At 40.7% G+C, this 20131-nt stretch overlaps 1 protein-coding gene across 1 annotated transcript in view; it reads left to right on the top strand.

Annotated features, from left to right (window-relative positions):
- LPGAT1 (lysophosphatidylglycerol acyltransferase 1) overlaps positions 1–20131 on the top strand; it is a 58642-nt gene that overhangs the window by 15854 nt on the left and 22657 nt on the right. Inside the window, exons 4-6 of the mRNA XM_052686150.1 lie at positions 9918–10036; positions 16349–16444; positions 19542–19815. Of these exons, the coding sequence (XP_052542110.1) occupies positions 9918–10036; positions 16349–16444; positions 19542–19815 (489 nt within the window). The remainder of the gene's footprint in view (positions 1–9917; positions 10037–16348; positions 16445–19541; positions 19816–20131) is intronic.

Here is a 20131-nt window from a genome sequence, read left to right as displayed (position 1 = left end):
AGTAAGACAGGAAAACCTTGCTCACTTTTATTTAAACATACCTTGTGACTGTAAAGGCTGTTCCTTTTCATGCCATGGGATAAAGTGGTAAGGTCTGTTGTAGCTGTTGGTAGTGGTAAGGTCTGTTGTAGCTGTTGGTAACTGATATGAAAGAATTCTGTTAATTGTTTGGGTTTTTTTCCCTCCTGGTATGAGATTGTAGCTTGCAGAGTTGTTGAGGTTGGAATGGCCTCTGAGGATTTTGTAGCCAAACCCCCTGCCTAAAGCATGGCAAGCAAGAGCAGGTTGCCAGCTCCATGTCCACTCAGATTTTGAACAGCTTCAAAGATGGAGACTTCACAACCTCACTGGGCAAACTATGTCAGTGTCAGAGTTCATCTTCACAGCGAGAAAGTTGTTGTTCTTGTGTTGAATTGGGATTTCCTGTATTCTGGTTTGTGCCTGTTGCCTCTCATCTAATTACTGGATACCACAGGAAGGAGACTGGCTAAGTCTTCATTACTTTGCTTCCTGCACCCCCATCAGGTTTTTATAAATGGATAAGACAGCACTCCTTGAGCCTTCTCCCCTCCAGGCTGAACAGTCCCACTTCCTTCAGCTGCTTCTTCGAAAGATGCTCCAGTCCTTCAGCAACCTCAGTGGCCCTTTGCTGGACTCTCTCCTTACCCAGGGCTCTAGGAGCAGCCTCCCTAATGCTGAGTGGAGGGGAAGGATGATGCTTCCTGCACCTGCTGGCAGTGCTCTTCTGAATGCTGTCCAGGACCCCAGGGGCTTTTTCTGCAAATCTGTTCCCAAGGTACAGGACTTACCTCTACCCCTCACTGACCTTGGTGAGTTTCCTGTGAGTTCACTTCTTCAGCCTGCTCAGATCCCTGTGAGCAGCAGCAGTAGAGCATTCCAGTACCTCTGACCAGCTCTGTGCTGTCTGCAGATGTGTAGCAGTTGTGCAGGGGGTGCACTCTGTCCCATCATTCAGGTTGCACGTGAATATGTGAAGCTGGACTTTGGGCTGTGAAGAGGATGATCTTGTCTCCAACAGCTTCCCGTCTTAAAACTCAAGTGTCAGCATGCTGACTTTCAGGCTGTCATATGCCCTTTTTGTGTTGTAAATTAAACTTTCCCTTTCCTCCTCTTTTTTTAATTTCTCATTCTTTTCTGATTGTATGCAGAGAGGAACCCACCTCACTTTTTCTAACTAGAATCCAGGAGGAAACAGGTTCCCCAGCTCAGACATGTGGAAATTTTCATAAAGATATCCTGAATGTACTGACCGCGGTGTTTCTATTCTTGTCTGCACTCTGGGGTTGGATGTTGCAAAGTGCAAACTGGTAGAAAATCTTGTGTGTTTTGATGGCTGTGGTTTCAAATCATCACTGTCTTCCTAGGGAGCAGGAGAACATGAGTGGACAAAAATTTTTCAGGATAATTTTTTTCGTATGAGCAGTCTTGTGGCCTTGTGACTTTCAGCAGATTTCTTTCTTGCCGTGTCATGGTAAGCTGAAAATTATGGCTCTGATTTGTTTAAGAACTTAACAGAGATTCCCCCTATTCACAGTCTCTTTAGCGCTTGTGCTACGTGTTTATTTGCTTCTGTCATTACAGTGTTGTGGCTTTTTGACCTTCCTCAAACATTCAGAGGCTTTTAGCCAGCAAAAGTCTTCTTGATTTTTCTCAGCTAAGATTCTCCTTTTGCTTTGTATGATCTGAAAGGCAGTGCTATGAACTGTATGTCTTCAGTAATGTTGGAAATCCACATTTTTAAACACAGATTGATGAAATTTCTTTCCACGATGTAACTAGGAGTGACCAAAATGGTGCTGTCAGCTTTAAATACAAAGTGAAGCGATAACGGTCTGTCTGAAGCGTGCTTATTGTTGGTTCAGATTCTTCTAAGACCTTGGAGACAGTATGTTTCTATCTAGATCATGTTTTGTGTGATTTGAAATTCCTTGCAATTTTTTTTCTTCAATATGTAAGTCTGTTTGATTTTTTTTTTTATTTTTATTTTTTATTTTTTGATGTGTCCAAATAACCTTTCCTTGTTCTGGTGTTTCATTTCTCGCATTAAAAATTGAAGAATTATTCTTCAAAGGCAACAAAAAACTTGAAACGGTGCCCTGTTGTTTTGTCTCTCCTTCCAGGCTTCAAACAAACAGCATTTCTGTCCATTACAACATCTGCAATATGTTAGGTATTAGAGCTTCAGGATATTATATTAGTTCACAAATGCATTGATGTTCCTCTGGGTAGTTAATGCTTAATGTATTTTATCTGTCACTGGGGAGGAACGCGCTGTACAGCTTGCTCTGTCTGCAAATGGTCTGACTCATGAGTTCGAGGTACTTCAGAAGGATTTCAGCACTCCATCCCATTCTTCAGTTTTGGAGTTGCTATTCTAATAATAGAAGCAGCAAAGCAGACAGTGGAATTGCTTCTTGTCTGCTGCAGTTTATTACCAGCCTAGTCACGAAAACAGCATAACGGCAGTGTTCACATTGCGCAGGGAAATGTGAGTGGTGAGGATGTGAGCACTGCCTGTCCTGTACCACTGCTTGGAAGCAGTAACCACTATAAATGAACAGGGTTTGAGTTTGCATGGTCAGAAAGGCGAGTAGTAAGGCTTGGGTGTCTCTGGAAATCAAGCAGAGCTGTGGGAGTGGCGTGAAGTAGCTATTGGAGTCCTGCAGAAAATACCAAGGGTGTGTTCCATGAAAGATGCACCTTGTGAGGCATGTAAGTTGTACTGGAATTATGCCTTCGGTGGCTGTAGTCAGCATTGATTTTCTGTCCTGATGAAATTTAACTTGATAAGTTTTTGTATCATATAAACTGGTTGCATGGCATAATTCTGATCAGAAGCTCTTGAAGTGGTGTTGTCTGTGCTGGAATCAGTGGAAGATGTTCTCTTCATGGAAGGCAAGCTTAGGTTTCACTGCTATTGATTCTCAGTCACACACGGGTAAAAGGAGCCCTCTCTTCAGCCACAAACATTATCTCTTGTGCCAGTGAATTATAGAACTCAAGAAAATTGTACCCCTGAGGTCTTGCAAACGCATTCCAGGAAAATGAAGTCAGTCTTCAATAGCAGTCATCACTAAGATCTGTTTCCAAATGGAACGTCTGTGCATTAGGAAGAACATGGTTCTTGGGTTGATGAGAGGTACAAGAGCTACAGGGCATCTCTATTCTAATTGTCACTTGTTTTTACCACCTCTCATTGCTAAATGCAATAAGAGGAGGGGTTGACTTACAGCATCAATATTGTGACCACCAAAGTCAACTTCTCCACAGAGCAGGTGTCAGTAAACTGCAGCAGTAAAAGGGGGAGCCAAAAAGAATGGAAGTGAAAGTAAAGGGGAATACAGGTTGCTCTCTAAAATAAAGTGTGGAGGAGTATGAAATTGTTTGCCACAGAAAAATTAAAATGGCAGTTGGGATGTCTTAAACTAAGACTGAGTATATTTATATGTACCATGGGAACAGGCTTCTTTCATTCGTGGGTTTCTCCCTCCCAGCTTGTTTTCATTCTTTACCTCTCTTTCATAAGGGTTTTTCTCAAAGAGAAATAAAAATTGCTTGGTGGCACCATGATTTGAGTTAGGTGTGAAAGATGCTCATCTTTTGGGTGAGTTGGAAAAGCTGTTCCTCCTCTTTCCAATAGAAAATGTCTAATTTTTTTAAAGAGGTTTTTAATTGCCTTCTGACCCTAAAGTATTTAAAAAACAAAAACGTAATTGCATTCTAATTTGCTTAGCCCACTATTTTCTTGTTTTTGCTTTTACCCATAGGCAAGTATATCAATTTGCAGAGAAAAATGTCTGTATCCTTGTAGCAAAGGCGGTGGGGGTGGGCATCGTCTACATTTCTTTATCCACTTCTTTTCAGTGAAACCTAAATGCGTTAAGTAATATACCAGAAGTGATGCCAAAGGTGAAACCTCCCATGCCAGCTATGGGACACTCTCATCCATAAAGGAGACACAAATGAGTTCAACATTTGAGAACGTTTGTGCAGCTCCAGCTGCAGCATACTTTAACTGGCTGCTTGAGAATGGTCACACAGGGGTGTAACTTCCCAAGGACAAAAGATGGAGCATGAGGGGAAATATTAAAAATGTAGAAACCTGATTGTTCTAAGCTACAGTTCTGATTGAATACCTAATGTTAAAATCCCTTCTAGGATGCAGGGTTACTTTTGAGGGAGCGAAGGAGAGTATCTACTAATAACACCGTGTGTTTCTTATTGAAGATTTGCAAGTGGTTGACAAAAAGTGGTACTGTTCAGTTCTATCTGTTGCTAACCTGTGTCTTCTTGGAATTGTTTTTTTGAAGTCTTACTTCATGGATGCCTATGATTACAAATGATCAGAAGAAAAATAAACCGAGTCTGTTTCCTTCTCATTTTCTAATGGCTGCTGAAATTTCTGTCAGGAGACTTTCCTGTTTTCCAGCTCAGCGGGGAAAGAAGCTGAAACCCAAGTGATTTCAAAATAGTAATAAACCTAAGTGTTAACTAAAATTTCACCAATACCTTCATAACTTATACTGGTTCTTATGGCACACACTACTAAAAAAACAGGCAAGAGTAGAAGTTTTAAAATGCAGTATGCAAAAGAAATTATTCACGTGCTTCTAGTCAAAAGACTGCTGCTCCTCTATACAAAGAGCAGAATAGTGGGCTGCCACTCTGGCCAGGTATAAAAGCACAACATAAATCTACTGAATTTTTAGTTAGCTGAGTGGTGATTTGCCTAGCCTAATAATATACTGCAATTAAAATGCTTGAATATTTATTCATAGCATCACTTACCTGCACGAAGTTATGCAGCCAAGTGTTCTGAAAGCTCTCCGTAGCTACATCTAGATGTGCAGTGGTTTAGCTACAATGTGGAAAAAAAAAACCCAGACATTTTAAATTGTTCTGTACTTCAAGCTTTGCAAGGATTAGCTCATAAAAAGCTCACTTTGTAGCTCCTTTTATGAAATATATTCTTGGGTTTAAAGAGACTTGCGTGTATTTCAGACTTGGAAGGATAAATCTTTCTGTCCATTTATTTGCCATTGCGTGCTGTGTCTTCATTCTTTACTGGAGAATCCCAGATTCCCACTGTGTCCTAGATGAAGTCTCTCTTGCAGCAAAGCTATTTTTGTGTCACTCCTGTAGGTAAAAGATTTCATTTCTAATCAGGATTACCAGATTTGCTTGATACTGAATTTACTACAATTTCCAGTAACCAAACTAAAGTAATGTCTACAGTTTATGGACTGGTTTGGCCTTTTTCTGCCTGCCTTTATAGTATATTATTTTCTGTGATACCACATGTGCAGAAATCCAACGATTGCAAGGCTGTAGAGACACAGTTTGTACCATTATAGAGTGTGTCTTGGGAATAGAAGGAAGTTATAGAGGATTACTTGTTGTTTTTCAGGCACCCTGAGCAACACATATTTGCCTTTGAACCTCTTTTGTCTTGTTACAGTGAAGCAAAGCACGGTTCCTGGTTCTGCTGCCATGCATTGAGGTTTTGATTTTGGTGTTTTTGATTGGAATGGAATGTCATGGCACAGGTATTTCTTAAAGGAAAAGGTGCTTGTTTTGCAAATTGTAGTGCAGGGGGAAAATCTAAGATGGGCATTTCTTCCTCCATTGAGTTTTAAGGGTGCTGTGAGCTTAAGCTCAATATTTGGAGGTTTTTCTTCTTTTAAAAAAATTGTGGTAGCAGCAATGGTTTGTGTGCATACTTCTGTGGTTTACTGTTGTTTCCCATCCAGCAATGAGAAGTGAAGGACTTGCAGTAACTGATTCTTTTCACTTTGTTAATCAATTCAATCAATTGGCAACAAGGTGATGTTGAACACGAGAGACAAGTCTGATTGCCTGAGGAGAAATGATAGAGGGGAAAGGAACTCGAGGAGGTAGGATTGAATCACTGATTCAGTACGTCACTTCCTGTCTGCTGAGTACAGAGGTTGACTTATTAGTCCCACCAGTTGGTAGATAAAATGAGTTGAATAAATCAACTGAAGGGCTAAATCAAACATCTTTACATGGCGGCAGGACCCCTCTTGTTAGTACTGCTGCAGCTAAAACTTGGTAGCATGTTGTGAACTGGATGGGAGTTTACGTTGTGTTATCATAGAATCGTGGAATCTTCAAGGTTGGAGAAAACCTCCAAGATTATCTAGTCCAACCATTCACCTACCACCAGTATTTCCCCACTAAACCGTGTCCCTCAGTACCTCATCTACACGTTTCTTGAACACCTCCAGGAATGGTGACTCCACCACCTCCCTGGGCAGCGCCTGGCCACTCTTTGGGAGAATATTTCCTGATACCATAGAGTCATAGAATCACAGGGTTGGAAATTACCTATGAGCTCATCTAGCCCAACTGTCTCCTCATCACCATTGCTAAATGGTGCACCACAAGCACTAAACCATATCACGCAGCACGTCATCCAGACGCCTCTTGAACGCTGCCAGGGACGGCGACTCCACCACCTCCCTGGGCAGCACCACTGCAGCTGAAGCTTGGTGTTGCATTGTGAGCTGGCTGTGGGTTTGCTGTGCACCGTACCTTAATGAGAGTAGGTGAAATCTTCATTGTATCAGCAGGAGATTATTTTCCCAATTTTCCATTGTCTGAAAATTTCCAAGTCAAGTCACAGCTACTGAATCTATAGCACTGAGTGATCTGGAAATAAAATCACATTATGTAGTAGTATTTAGGTGCTTGTGATCCAGCTTATTTTGTAGGTGCTTGATATATTTAGCACTCCGGTTTTGTGGCTTCTGGAAAGTTGCAGTTGAGTTGAACTATTGTATATTGGCAATGTACTAAAGATGCTGAGGTAATGATTTCAAAATGAGTACATTGTTAATACGTTTTCCTTAAAACAGTACTTCTTTCATCTTACTTTTTTACGTAGTTGAGTACTGCCGTGCACAGGAACATGAAATACTTGATAAGTAAGGTGCATGGTTAACTACAACTGCTTCTTCCATTTTGTGCCTTCCATGGAATCAAGGGTATCTATCGAGGAATGAATTCAGTTCACTCTGCCACCTTCTCTTCATTCTTCCAAAACTTTTGAGCCCATTCTTTCGTGGCCTGCTAAAGGGCAGCAGTTCATTATTATATTTTTGCAGCAGTTTATCCATGTCAGTCCTGTCCATGATGCCAATTTTTGTGTTTCATTAAAGGTTAAGAAGGTTTGGCAGAAGAAATACCCCCTGATGTTCCAGCTTATCCTCAGATGTCTGAGGGACTTGGAGGCAGCTTAGCTTGGATTCCGAGTAATTTTCATTTATGAATCGTCATGAGTACGGATGCACAAATAGCTCAGTGCACATTCGGCTTAATCACATTTGACTGAACTAATACAGACTCCACCCAAGGAGTATGGCCACGTTCTATGAGAACTTTCATGGCTAAATTAATGACTAGTGCTGTTTATTGGAACAACAGATTGTAGATTCTTTTTGATTGCTGGAGATAAATACACTGTCTGCAGTGCCCATGCAGGTACCAGGAATGTGGATATACAGCTCACCACAGATGTGTTAAATCATGGAACAATTCTATAGAGATTTGAGTTTCCTGGGGACGCACTTGGTACCGATGAGCGTGTGAATCTCACCCAAGAGGTGTCCCTATGGGGCAGGGAGAGACTCAGCCTGTCAACTCAGCTGTCAGTGATGTCACTTGCCTGTGATGGGATCTTTCCTAAAATTCCTCCTCTTTTAAGCTGTGTTTATGCTATTTTCTTACTTTTGGGTGGAGCTTTAGTGACATACATACTTTTGGTTGGCTTACTTTTGGCTTTGCTTTTGATGGTGTAGGCTAAAAAATTAAGAGGGTGTGCTTGGTGAGGGGGGTGGAGGCAGGTAGTCTTTGGGATGGAGGTGTGCTTTGCTATTACAACAAACACGCAGTAAGCAAAGTTCACCCAGGGCCATGTTTTCAAAAACAACAACAAAAAAGAAAAGCTGTTGGTTTGGGATAACAACTACGCTGATTACTGGTTCCGTGGTACCAAGTTCTGATCCCTTTGGTGTTATCCGAGCCTGGCCATGCAGTTTGCTTCTTCGTTCCACTCTCTGTGCTGTTTCTCTTGGAACCAGCTCCCCAAGCTCCCCTGGTGCTGCCAACCGCAGGGCTGCATCTTGTGTTGCCTGAGGAGCCATTCTTGAGCAGGTTCTTTATACATTCACTGTATTCTTCCTGGAAGTTTTCTCAACATTGTAACATCTCATAGAATCATAGAATTGTAGAATCATATGATCATATCGCTGGAGGAAGACACTGGGACAAGTCACACACAGTGATTATTCCACAAGAATGAAGGGGATCCTCAGAGCTCATGTTAAGAGAAATGAGGAAGGATGCATGCTTAGTTTTTGTCAAGGAAAGGAAGGGAGGTTAATGTTATGGGATAAACAGGTTCTCCCGTCTTTGTGTGTAGTTTGATTCTACCTACTTGTGACCAAATAGAACGTTTTCATGTATTTAACCATCTGTTTGTCTCAGTTCAGTACTAACTTTGAAACTGCTAGAAGTTAATAGAAACAGCAAGTTTCAACTGTGTGATGCTAATGAAATTTCTTCAAGGACAGGGAAGCCACGCGTGGTTTGTTGCTTCACACCTTCAATGTGCAGCCTGTGGGTTTTGCATCAGTTAAACTACAGCTTAGGAAACAGCAGTGGAAGCATAAGCCTGTAATTGTCCTTCAAAGAGAGCTGTCTGCTGCCTGGAGAATGTTAATAAACCTTCCTTAAAGGTACTAAAGATCCAGTAGTGAAGGTGATGTATTTTCTTTGATGTCAGAAATGGAAATAATAGCAGGTAAGAAGCACTTGAGATCCCGAGAGTCCAGAAAAATAGTTGTGTCCTACATGCATGGGCAAGGCATCTTCCTCTTCCTGTTGAACTTCACAGAACTGCTCAGCCTCCCCCATCCTGTCCCTTGTGTTGCAGTAGCTTTGTATTTGTTGAAAAGGGCCAGGCTCTGAACAGTGGTCTCTTTGCTCTGGTACCAGCAGTAGGCATAGGCTGGGCTGTGATTTATGGCAGATGCTCTTCAGTTTTCCATCCTGTGCTCTTCTGCAGGAGGCCTTCTTCTGTTTATTTACTTTACGATGATGCAGTTCTAATTCCTCCTTCCCTTGGCACATTTTTGCTAGTGAGTTGGGATGCTGGATGATCAACAGCTGTGGCTTCATCCTGATGTCATTCTTGCCACTGGAGTATCTGGTCTCTGGTCTACAAAACTGTGACTAACAGTTTCTGTTATCTGAGCAGCTTGTTCTCTGAACCTATTTTCTTGCCTGTAGCTGACTTGTTTAGATGTGAATGACTAAGCTTTTTTAATGAAGTATTTTAAGTGGAATGTTCCAATTAAATATTTTTTATTGTTTTGCTTTTACCAGCGTAGTTTGATAGCAGCAAATGTAGAAATGAAACAAATTTCATGAGTTTTAGCAATAAATGAATGAATAAACATTTTTTCTTACAACCTGATTAAAAATAAATAAATCTAATGAGCCAGTTGAATTTGAAAGGTGGGTCAAAAGCTTATGTAATTTAGACACCCTAAATATAGAATAGTGTAATGACACAAAAGAGATCAATCTCTCTGCATATGTACTGATGGAGTATTTTTGTTTCGTTCTTATTCTGTGCATGCGATTTACAACTGAGCTGAATCCCTCTGCTTGAAAAAATGGTCTTGCTAATATAGCGTATGTTATGCTATGTGCCAGTTTAAATTCACATGTAGCATGTAGGTTTCTTCATTATTACTGGATGTGGAAGTCTTTGATTTTTTTGGTTTTTGGTTTTTGTTTTTAGTTTTTAATAGTGAAATTAGCAATGTGGTCATTGTAAAGTTTACCTTTTATTTTTTCTTTTTTAATAGTAGTGGAATGGGGTGATGATGTTAAAGCGGTATCAGAAGATGAAGCTGTGGTGCTGGTGAACCATCAAGCAACGGGTGATGTCTGCACTCTGATGATGTGCCTTCAGGATAAAGGCACGGTAGGCTACAACTGGGGAGTGGGATAGCTTCTGTCTGTCATTTGTAACCATGGGTGTGCCTGCATCTCAGTGTAGTGCTGAGGACTTTCATGTGTGTTTTAATGTATCAAATAATCACAGGGCTCTGAATATGGGAAATTTTTGGTTAGGTTTTGGATTAATGTGACAGTAGGGTGGAGAAGGTTGTAGATCACTGTGTTGCCTTCAGAGGTCAGTTACAAACTGACTTAGTGTGGAGTCTAGGTTAGCATGGAGGGAGGCAGATCTCCTTAAAGGTAATTCATGAAAGGAATGTCCTTTTTCTTCTCACCATGTATCTCTGTGCAGTTCATACCGACTTAATTCAAACCACCATGAGTTTAGCTTTTAGGCTGTGACTTTATCTTGACATAGCATTTTTCTAATGAAATCAGAAGCAGCTATGGGATTTTGATAGAAAATCAGAAACTAGAAGTAGCTTCCCTCGGAGAGCATATCCAGACTGGCTAGCTATATGTGGTCAAAATTGCTTGAGCTCTTATTTTACTCACTCTTCAGCATCTCTTGTTGAGAAATGCAACTAATGTCAATCGCTTCATACGTGGATGTTCAGAAAAATCATGTCAAAGAGTATAGTGCTAGAAGCCAGAGGATAGGATCTAAATGGGAAATTAATATGTGGTGTAATTAGAGGGAAGAGATATGTATGTTTAGGTTGCAGTGTGATAGGTACATGCCTGGCAAGCTGAAATGCTGCATCAGCTGTGTCTGTCTTAATGTACTTCTTTCCTGCCATCGTACGGTGGGGAAATGAGGAACACAACAGCTGCTCTTGATTGTATCTGCGTAACCTGTAACTGATGCTGTTCTTCTTAGCGTACATTCATGCACATTGTGTGTACACTGCATTTCTTCCAGTTTTTATACAGTCTTTCCAGATGTTACTTGTGCTGAACTGATGTAATAAACAAAAGCCCTCAAGTCTTTGAATTGGAAAATATGAAAATGCTGCTGAAGGGTGATAGAAGAGACTAACTTCTTCCTGCTATAGCCTAGAGAAGACAGTGTTCTGACACTACTTTTAATTGCTTCATTTCCTTTGGGAATTGAGGAAGTTAGGTATGTATGGTATTCTGTATTGTACATACCTAAATGAGTAGAATGAACACTTTTTAATTCTCTTCATCAAAGTTATGCATAGGGCAATCTTGGTGAAGGTACAGCTATGCGGTTAGAATCGTATGGATACATATGTCTTATAGTCTTGACTGTTGATGTCTCATAATTTAAACATCATAGAAGTTAATTGACTCATAGAATTGTAAAATTGTTTGAATTGGAAGGGACCTGTAAAGGCCATCCAGTCCAACTCCCCTGCACTGAACAGGGATCCCTACAGCAGATCAGGCTGCTCACAGCCTCCCCAGCCTGACCTTGAGTGTGTCCAGGGATGGGACATCCACTGCCTCTCTGGGCAACCTGTGCCAGTGCCTCAACACCCTGATAGTAAACAAAAAAAAACAAAAACAAAAACTTCTTCCATGTATCCAATCTAAATCTCCCCTCTTTTAGTCTGAAACCATTTCCCCTTGTCCTGTCAGAACTCCTGTCAGTGTCTGTCCCCTTCTCACATGTATGCATCCTAGTTTATATATCCGTATTTGTGTTTAAATCTAAGCCATATTGATCCTATTTCACTCCATAGCTAAAAAGTTTCAGCATAGACAGAATGAGTTTTGGAAAGTGCAGAAGATGCTGAAAATGGAATAAGGTGTTGAGGTGGCAAACAGCCTTCAGTGTGGGGAATGTTAGGTTTGCGGGTTTTCAGAAAAGCAAAGCAGCCATAGAAATCTACATGTTTTGCTTATGGGGTTTCTGTTGTTGTGCTTGGAATCATCATGTCCAGAGCCTTGAGTGGCTTTAATAGTTTTTTTAGCTAATAAATAAATGAGCACAAATGTTAGCACATGCTTAAAATATTGTGTGAGTGGTACAACTGTCTAAAAATAAGGAGAAAGATCAGAATAGTTTATCCTTGATGGAACTTGCTGAGTCAGGTACTTTTAAATAGCATGCTTCATATTTCTGAACAGGAGAATTGTCTTGGAGAGACCTGAAACCACTGGGGGAAGAGAAGAAATCATTACGCAATAAGCAACTATTTAAACAAGACAGGATTTTGTTTGGATTTGTTTTTTTAACAGTTTAATTTAAACATGAAGTCCTCTGTAACCTTGATATTCAACTGCAAGTAACAAGATAGCAATTGCTTTCATTTTGTTTAGGACAGCTGAGCTGTGTTAATTCTGAAACACTTTTTACCACTCGAGCGATGCTTTTTAGCTCAAGGTACGTTGTGTAGGTGGGAGCTCCTTTCCATTTCACACAGAAGGGTGCATGGAGATGTGAAGTCATGTCCCAGAGCTGGCCTCTTGCTGACATGGCAGTGGCAGAATTTCCTCCCATGGTGGTCTGAAATTTTGCTCTCCTTTGCAAGGCAGCATGGACTTTGAATCCAGCTGTAATCAACAAGCATTTCTCCCCTTGTTACTGCCTTTTTTGTTGTTAATTCAAGATATCAGAAGTGTCTGATTTAAGACAAAGTTCTGTTTCTCTGTGTATCAAAGTAGAATGCCAACATTTGTTTGCAGTTTGACAGTAGGTTTCCTACAGGCCATGTCAGGAACTGTGATGTATTTTTCCTAGCATTTTTTCTTAGCAATTGCTTATATACAAGTGCTAGTGTACGCTATCTGTTTAAAGCAAACAATCTTATTGAACAGTAAGTTGGAATACATTTGTTAAGGTGTTTCTTCTCTTTGAGATTAACTTAGGTGAGTAAGGAAAACACATCCTGTTAGGGAAGTGGAATTTAGCTAAAACATAGTGGAAGCGCTGGCATGGGGTTGTTTTAACAAGTGCCATAAGATAAGCCACACAGTAGCAGGTTTGTGCTGATTCAGATGCGGCCTGAGCACACTTTATATGTAGCTCTAGAAATTGTTCCAGTCTGTGAAATTGTTGAACTCTTAATAAGTCAGTTGAGGTCTCATAACCTTTAATGTTAAAAAGTAGGTTAAAACGCTCCTGTTGCTGCTTTCTGCCCGGATTAGGGCTGATAAATTTGACTGAGTTGTTTTATTCTTATTAAGAGCAGAATGAGCGCGGTGGAGAGGAAAAAAAAAATACAGCTTGTAGCTGTTCTAGTGCAAGTTTCAACGCACACCTGAGTTCTATAGTTGTTATAGGCAAGTGCTTTGAAAATGAAAGTCTGTCTGTTCAGTTTGCTCTGTTATGTAATCTATGCAGTTTGAAATCAAAATGAGCCTGTGAATGGGAGGCACCCAGATTTCCTATTAAAACATCAGAAACTATTATCAACGTCCTGTATTTAGCTTAAACAGGAAGGGTGGAGCAAAAAAAACCACCAAAAATTATTTCTGTCCATGAACACCTATGAGTTTGTGTTCAAAACGTTTTTAATGTCTTTGCTTAGCCTACTCGAACTGCATATGATAAGAGATTCCTCTGATAAGTATTGTTTTGTTCCTGAGGATAAAAAGCACCACCATTCTCCTGCAGCTTTTTCTGTTCTGGCTTTGGTAGTGGAACAAAATGAATATCCAGCAATCTCATTTGCCTTTTGATTGCAAACAAGATGATTGTGTTGTACCCTTTGATCTTCCCCTTATTTGATGGGGTGTGTGTGTGTCTGTTGTTCATGAATTAATACGCATTAAAATATTTATTTCTTCTTTGTACTCCTTACCCCACTGCATAGGTTTGTTGGCAGACTTGTAATCATTGAGCTGTGGAGTTTGCCTCTTTGTAGCCCATTTGGCAGCAAACTGCATGTTCAAAGGGTACTGGTTAGAAGCTCTGTGTCACCTGGAACACGATGAGATGGACTTCGGACCTGAAGATCAATGATAAACTTTTGTGTTAGAAATGAAGTCCTCTGAAATTGTAAGCTAAATGCCCAGGTGATACACAGCCATACAAAGTGGTATGGGAGGAGAGGAGCCTCAGCATTGTTGGGCAACTGTTCCTCATGGGGTGCCACAGTACTTCTAAGGCTGACTCCTCAGAAGACCCAAACCGTTGCTTTTCAGGGAAGCAGATTATTAAGCTTTCTCATCTCTTCCAGCAAAGCAGATTATGTTGGTTTTGTTTCTAATTAATAGAATGGAACACTATTTGTCAAAAAGCCTAAGTAATAGATGAACAGAGAGTCATATGTGTACTGCATTCCACTAACACCTCGTTAGTGGATTCTGAGTGCTGTTTTTTACTTATGGTCACAAAGTTGCATTTCCCTATGACATTTATTCTCTGGATGCGTGGATGCGAACTGATGATATTGTGACTTCTCATGTCTTTGAGAACTGCCCTTCTCTCAAACGCGGTTTTCTTTTTCTACTTGCGGTAATGCTGGATGGCCCAGGAACCTGCACTCTTGCATTATCCAAAATCTTCAAACAGAAAGTTTGCTGATACTAAAAACCCACCAAAGCTGAGTGGTTCTTACTGCGTTCTGTAACATTCAGGTTTAGCTGAGAGGTCAGCCCTATGTCGAAGGCAATGAAGCATCTTAGGCGTTCTTTGGTAGTTTTGTTCTTCTAAGTGTGTGAAAACATCACCTTACTAAGCATCTGGCCACGGTTGCTTATGGATAAGGAAACGAAACAGAGTATGTGGTAGTTACTTTTCTCTGAACATATAACACAGGATTCATTTATAGCTTCTGTGGTCAAAAGGGAGAATGGGCAATCGGAGCGCTCCAAGAGAGTATTGGATGTATTTGGAAGAAAGTCTGGTGCTGCCATTGTAGATAGATACAGCAGTCTATCTTGTAGATAGATACAGCACTTACAGCAGATTGTCAAGGTGGGCATTTCAGGGTTGTTTATTTTTTTTTTTTTGTGGCTGTTTGCTTTTTTCATGTAAAACAGAATTCCTGCAAGAAGTATAATCAGTTTGTCTACAAATGCCACTTAGACATGCAGAGATGTGGCTTTTACCTGTTTTCACCATCCTTGGCTGTACCAAACTATTTTGTGTGAATTACTGTTGAATATGTGGGGCCTGTGTATTTCTGGTACTGTGTAAGCCTCTAGGGCTTGAAGGGAAGTGCAGCTTACACCTTAGTGGTGGTGGTGGATGTAGTCAACTAATGTGTGAACAATGCATTTTTCCTTTGCCTCCAAGCTATGTATCTTGGAGAAATGAAAGATGCCAAGTTACACATTTAAGATGAAAAAAAAAAAAAAACCAACCTTCTGACTATCAGAGAAATACCATAGTTCTCCACACTTTTTTGACTGTGGTAAATGGAAAAGTATTTTCTTACATGGTCTAAATTTCACTAAACTTGGATCAGTCTCTGTGGCCTTCAAAGCTAGGGGAGAGTGAAGGCAGCCAGCCTCGTTACACGGTGGGAAGCGTATAAGAGGCATTGGATTTTCCAGTGTTGGAGAGCCAACTCCTACCCCTCTTAACACATGCACATAGGAGCTACAGAGGAGAAGGACCTTGGAGGCAGAAGTTTTCCCCTTCTGTCATTTACCTCTGGGACAATTCCCTTATTGATTATTCTCTTACTGATACATCAGTCTTTTGAGATTTAAAATACCTTTCTTTGTTCTATAGAAGTGATGGTGAAGGTGATTCTGATGGTTCCCTGTGTGCTTTTGCTTGGCCAGGACAAAGGAGCATTTCGTGTCTTAGTGAAATTGTCAGCTGCATGTGGCTGGTTGCTCTGCTGGGAGAGAAACTAGCAGTGCTACATGGGCTGTGCATAGATCTTGGTGATGGCACTGTTCATAGATTATACAGAGCACACGTGGAGCATGTGCAAATCAACAGCAGAGAACAAAATGACCTCATCCCTAAACTGTCAAGTAAAAAATGTGTAAGAAAACCTGTTTGGTTTTGTTGCAGATGTAAATCACTTAGAGATTTCAACACAAATTTGTGTTGTTTTGTGGACTTTTAACAAACACCAAAAATGGTTTTAGTCTGCAGATGACTTCAAATTGTGATGGCACATCTGTAAGAAGTGCTACACCTCCCATAAAAATGCTGAGTAGAAATGACTACAGCATGTGGCTAACAGTGTAGAATTGCATCTTACGGTATGAATACGCACTGTGTGCTTAACACCATTCTTGAGGAAGAAGTGTAGCACCTGTGTGTTGCTTTATTACTTTGATGCATAGACACATAAAGGATTTTCTTCCATGCATTTGCTAGTTCTGTTGCTTCTCCATGACTTGTATGTGCATGCTTCTCTGCACGTTTACTCAGCTTTTTTCTTTCTTCTGAACTTTTCAGGTTGTCCGTCAGATGATGTGGCTGATGGATCATATTTTTAAGTATACAAATTTTGGCATTGTCTCATTAATCCATGGAGACTTCTTTATAAGACAGGTAAGTGGTAACATAACAGTGCTTTGATTTATCCTGATGTTTGGGTATCGGGATGCTATGGGTCTTACTTCACACAAGCCCATCCAGGTTGATTTTCAGGATGAAATAACTGTGCTGAAATGCGTGTATTTGGGTTGAGCTTATCCAGCTTATTATTCTTTTTTCAGTTTGAGTTTTTTTGTGTAGGCACAGCAGTTAGTTTTGTTTGGAGGAGTGGGGAGAGGTATGTGTGTGTGGTTACTTTGAAGTTTGACATCTGTTGATAAAACTATACTCCAAAAGTAGAGTTGCAGTAAGTACGCTGATCAGCATGGATCTGGTGTCAGTTATGAGACTATAACATCCAGCATATGTTTCCTCCCTGTCCTTATTTTCATTTGGACTTTTAAACAGTCTGTGGCAGACAGAGAATAGTCATATTTTTAACTTTTCAGAGGAAGATAATCTAATTTTCTCTGAAATAAACAGATACTTATTTCATGGCAATAAAAAAATCTACAGTGAGATTTGTAACAAAGACTAGAGGCAAGTCTAGAAAACATCAAACCACCACATCAAGACAAAAGGAAGGTCTCTAAAGGGAGAAGATAACATACTGGGAGAGTACAGAAAAGAACAGGGACACTTCATAAATATAAATCCATTTCAGTAGTTAACATTCACAAAATGCACATTTTGAGGTACACGTGGCTGTCAGTTTGTCAATTATAATTTCTGAATGCATTGTTGCAGTTCCAGTTATGAGGCTAAACCGTTACTGAGCTGAAAACAGAACTCTTGCTCTTTTTCTGTAAAGTGACTGAAGTCTGCAACATCACACAAAGTCGTGTCATCGTGTCTTTTGGACTGCATGAAAATAGGATGTTGCTGAAGTGTTTGATTATTTTTCCCATTGATAAAAAGCCAAAATACTTGGGATGAGTAATAATCTTAACTAATTTTAGAAAGGCCCTATTAATATTTGGATGAGCAAATACTTGTTTTGTTTTGTCTTTTGCTGTGAAATAATGTAGTTTGATCACGGCACAGTGCAGCCCGTTGGTTTAGAAAGGTGTGTTAGCCTCCTTTCCATGAGCAGCAACAACAGCTCAGGAATGCTTTTGATGTCTGCTAGAGACTGACTGGTGCTTTCTTCCATTGAGTTTTCTAGAAACTGAGGCTGTCTGTAACTTGCCTCAGTGATGACACAAAGTGCAGGGCACCCTGAAGAATGTCAGCAATCTGCTGCTACCTGCTTTCTTTCCTCTAAAGGAAATTTTGCTGCGCCTGTTCTCCATGATACCAGCAGCTAGCCATGACCTTCAAGAGTTGGTCACGCTGAGGAGTTTCTCCTTTGTGAGACTTCTCGCTGGATAGGATGTTAAGTGCATTCATGTTCCAGAACTCTGCACTGATCCACCGGTCATCATGGGTACTTTTATCTGCCTTCTTTCCCTTTAGCTCGGTAGATTTTTCTATCTTACAGCCACATCTTAACCCTCACAGTGTTTGCTAAACTTCAGTTCATGCACCTGCCATATTTGCTAAGTATGTCTAGGTTTTGGGAAGTTGTAATATTTAACTTGCACTAAATTTCTTGTTCGCTGCTCTTTTCTTAACTACTTTGCTATCCTGGAGTCCTCTGGTCTGGTGTCAAAGAGTTATTTTAACTGAGGAACTTTTATATTGCTCTTTAATTCCATAAATATGAGCAGACAGAGTTCATTCCTCCTTTTTCATGAGGCTAAGTTGGAAATAATTGCAGTGGTGAGATATGAAAATCTGGGAGGAACTCTTTCACAAAACTTATCATTGAGAAAATACTGTTTCTTGTCTTCAACCAACCTCACTCCTCCCATTTGCCTTCCTTCCAAAAATTTTTTAAAAAAAAAAACAAAAAACAAAACACAGAGGAAGGTGTAGGTGTTTGTGACTCTGAACTTTCAGAGCCCTTGTAACACTAATTGATGTAAATTCCTGCCTGTGAAAATTTGGATGGCTTGCTCTTACTGAGTGAAGGTGAAAGGAGAGAAGACTGTTGCTGAAGATTCTGTTGGTATTTTTGCAGTAATTAAGGTCAAATCTTACTGTCTTAAGTGGAAATAGTCGTCCTAGTGCATTAAAGAGGAGAAATTAATGAGGCTTTTTTCCCTACCTTTAGTCCTTTGGGTTTAATTATTACCTGGCTATACCCTATATACTGCTCATTGTCAAACTAAAAGCTGCTGTCCTGCTCTGGCTTCTGTCACCTGCACTGGTCCTGAGAGGGACAAGTGCGTGGAAGGTGATGCTCACAAAGTTACTCTTGGCTTGCAGAAAGTACTGATAGTATGTGAACCTTGGAAGAACAGCTTGACCCAGTTTGCATTTGCAGAATTCAGTTTAATGAATTCACCAGGGAACTCTGTGAGTCCGTGCCTCCGGCACGCAGAGTGCCTGATCACTGTCTGGACATCACTCCTGCAGAGAAATCATCAGAGACTTTCATCCTCCTTCACAAGGGTATTTTTATTTGTGAAGTGGCATTTACCAGGCCACCAGTGGGTGCTCTGAGGAGAACTCTATGTAAAGAAGGGCAACAGAGCTGTGAGGGGCTGGAGCACAAGTCTTAGGGGAGCAGCTGAGAGAGCTGGGGTTGTTCAGTCTGGAGAAGAGGAGGCTCAGGGGAGATATTACTGCTCTCTACACCTACCAGAAAGCAGATGGTGGCAAAGCGGGGATCAGCATCCTCCTCTCCCATAATGAGTGATAGGATGAGAGGGAATGGCCTCAAGTTGCACCAGAGGAGGTTCAGGTTGGGTATTAGGAAACATTCTCAGCAATAGCAGTGAGGCAGTAGCACAGGCTACCCAGGGAGGTGGTGGAGTCACTGTCCCTGGGGGTGTTCAGAATACATAGAAATGTGGCACTGAGGGATGTGGTCAGTGGGCATGGATTGATGGCTGGACTAGATGGTGATCTTTTTCAACCTTAATGGTTCTGTGATTATTTTGTCTTGCTGCAGAGGCTTATTTGCATCTCTGAAAAGAGATAGAAATCTTAGAAATGTAACAATTAGCTGGCACATGTTGTATCATTTAAGCACTCATTTTATTTAGTCAGTGTTCTTTTCTTCTAGGGAAAAGCACACCGTGACCAGCAGCTTGTGTTACTCAAGGAGCATCTAGAAAAGTATTACCGGAGCCGCAATCGGAAATGGATTGTTTTATTTCCAGAGGGTGGCTTCCTTAGGAAAAGGAGGGAAACAAGCCAGGCATTTGCCAAGAAAAACAATTTGCCGTTTCTTCAGCATGTCACCCTGCCAAGACTCGGGGCAACTCAAGTGATTCTGAAAACGCTTGTGGCACCACAAGAAAATGGAACTCCTGCAGGTGGAGATGCTGTGATGAAAGGTAAAGATCACAGGAAAGAGAAGCGAATGCCCCGGATATTGATGGTATTAAACACAACCTTTTGAGAGTTGAATTGGTCTCTCAAAATGTCAGATACGCCCACAGTGCACCATCATATTTATATAAATATTTTCATTTTTCATTATATTGTTGATGTTGAGACAAAAACCAAATACTTTAGCTTTCATTTGATTTAGTCTACTGTGTGACTGCATGAATGCTCATCTCAGCATTGCAGTGGATAGAGCAGATACTGGAATGAGCACTGGGAGTGAGCAAGAACCTGGGGCTGCTCTGTTAGTAGGGTGGTGTTTCA

The sequence above is a fragment of the Tympanuchus pallidicinctus genome, unplaced genomic scaffold, assembly GCF_026119805.1.
Source record: "Tympanuchus pallidicinctus isolate F22 unplaced genomic scaffold, pur_lepc_1.0 scaffold1, whole genome shotgun sequence".
In the NCBI taxonomy this organism is placed as follows: Eukaryota; Metazoa; Chordata; class Aves; order Galliformes; family Phasianidae; genus Tympanuchus; species Tympanuchus pallidicinctus.
The sequence above is the reverse complement of the archived record's forward strand: the minus strand, read 5'-3'. Positions and strand labels throughout refer to the sequence as shown.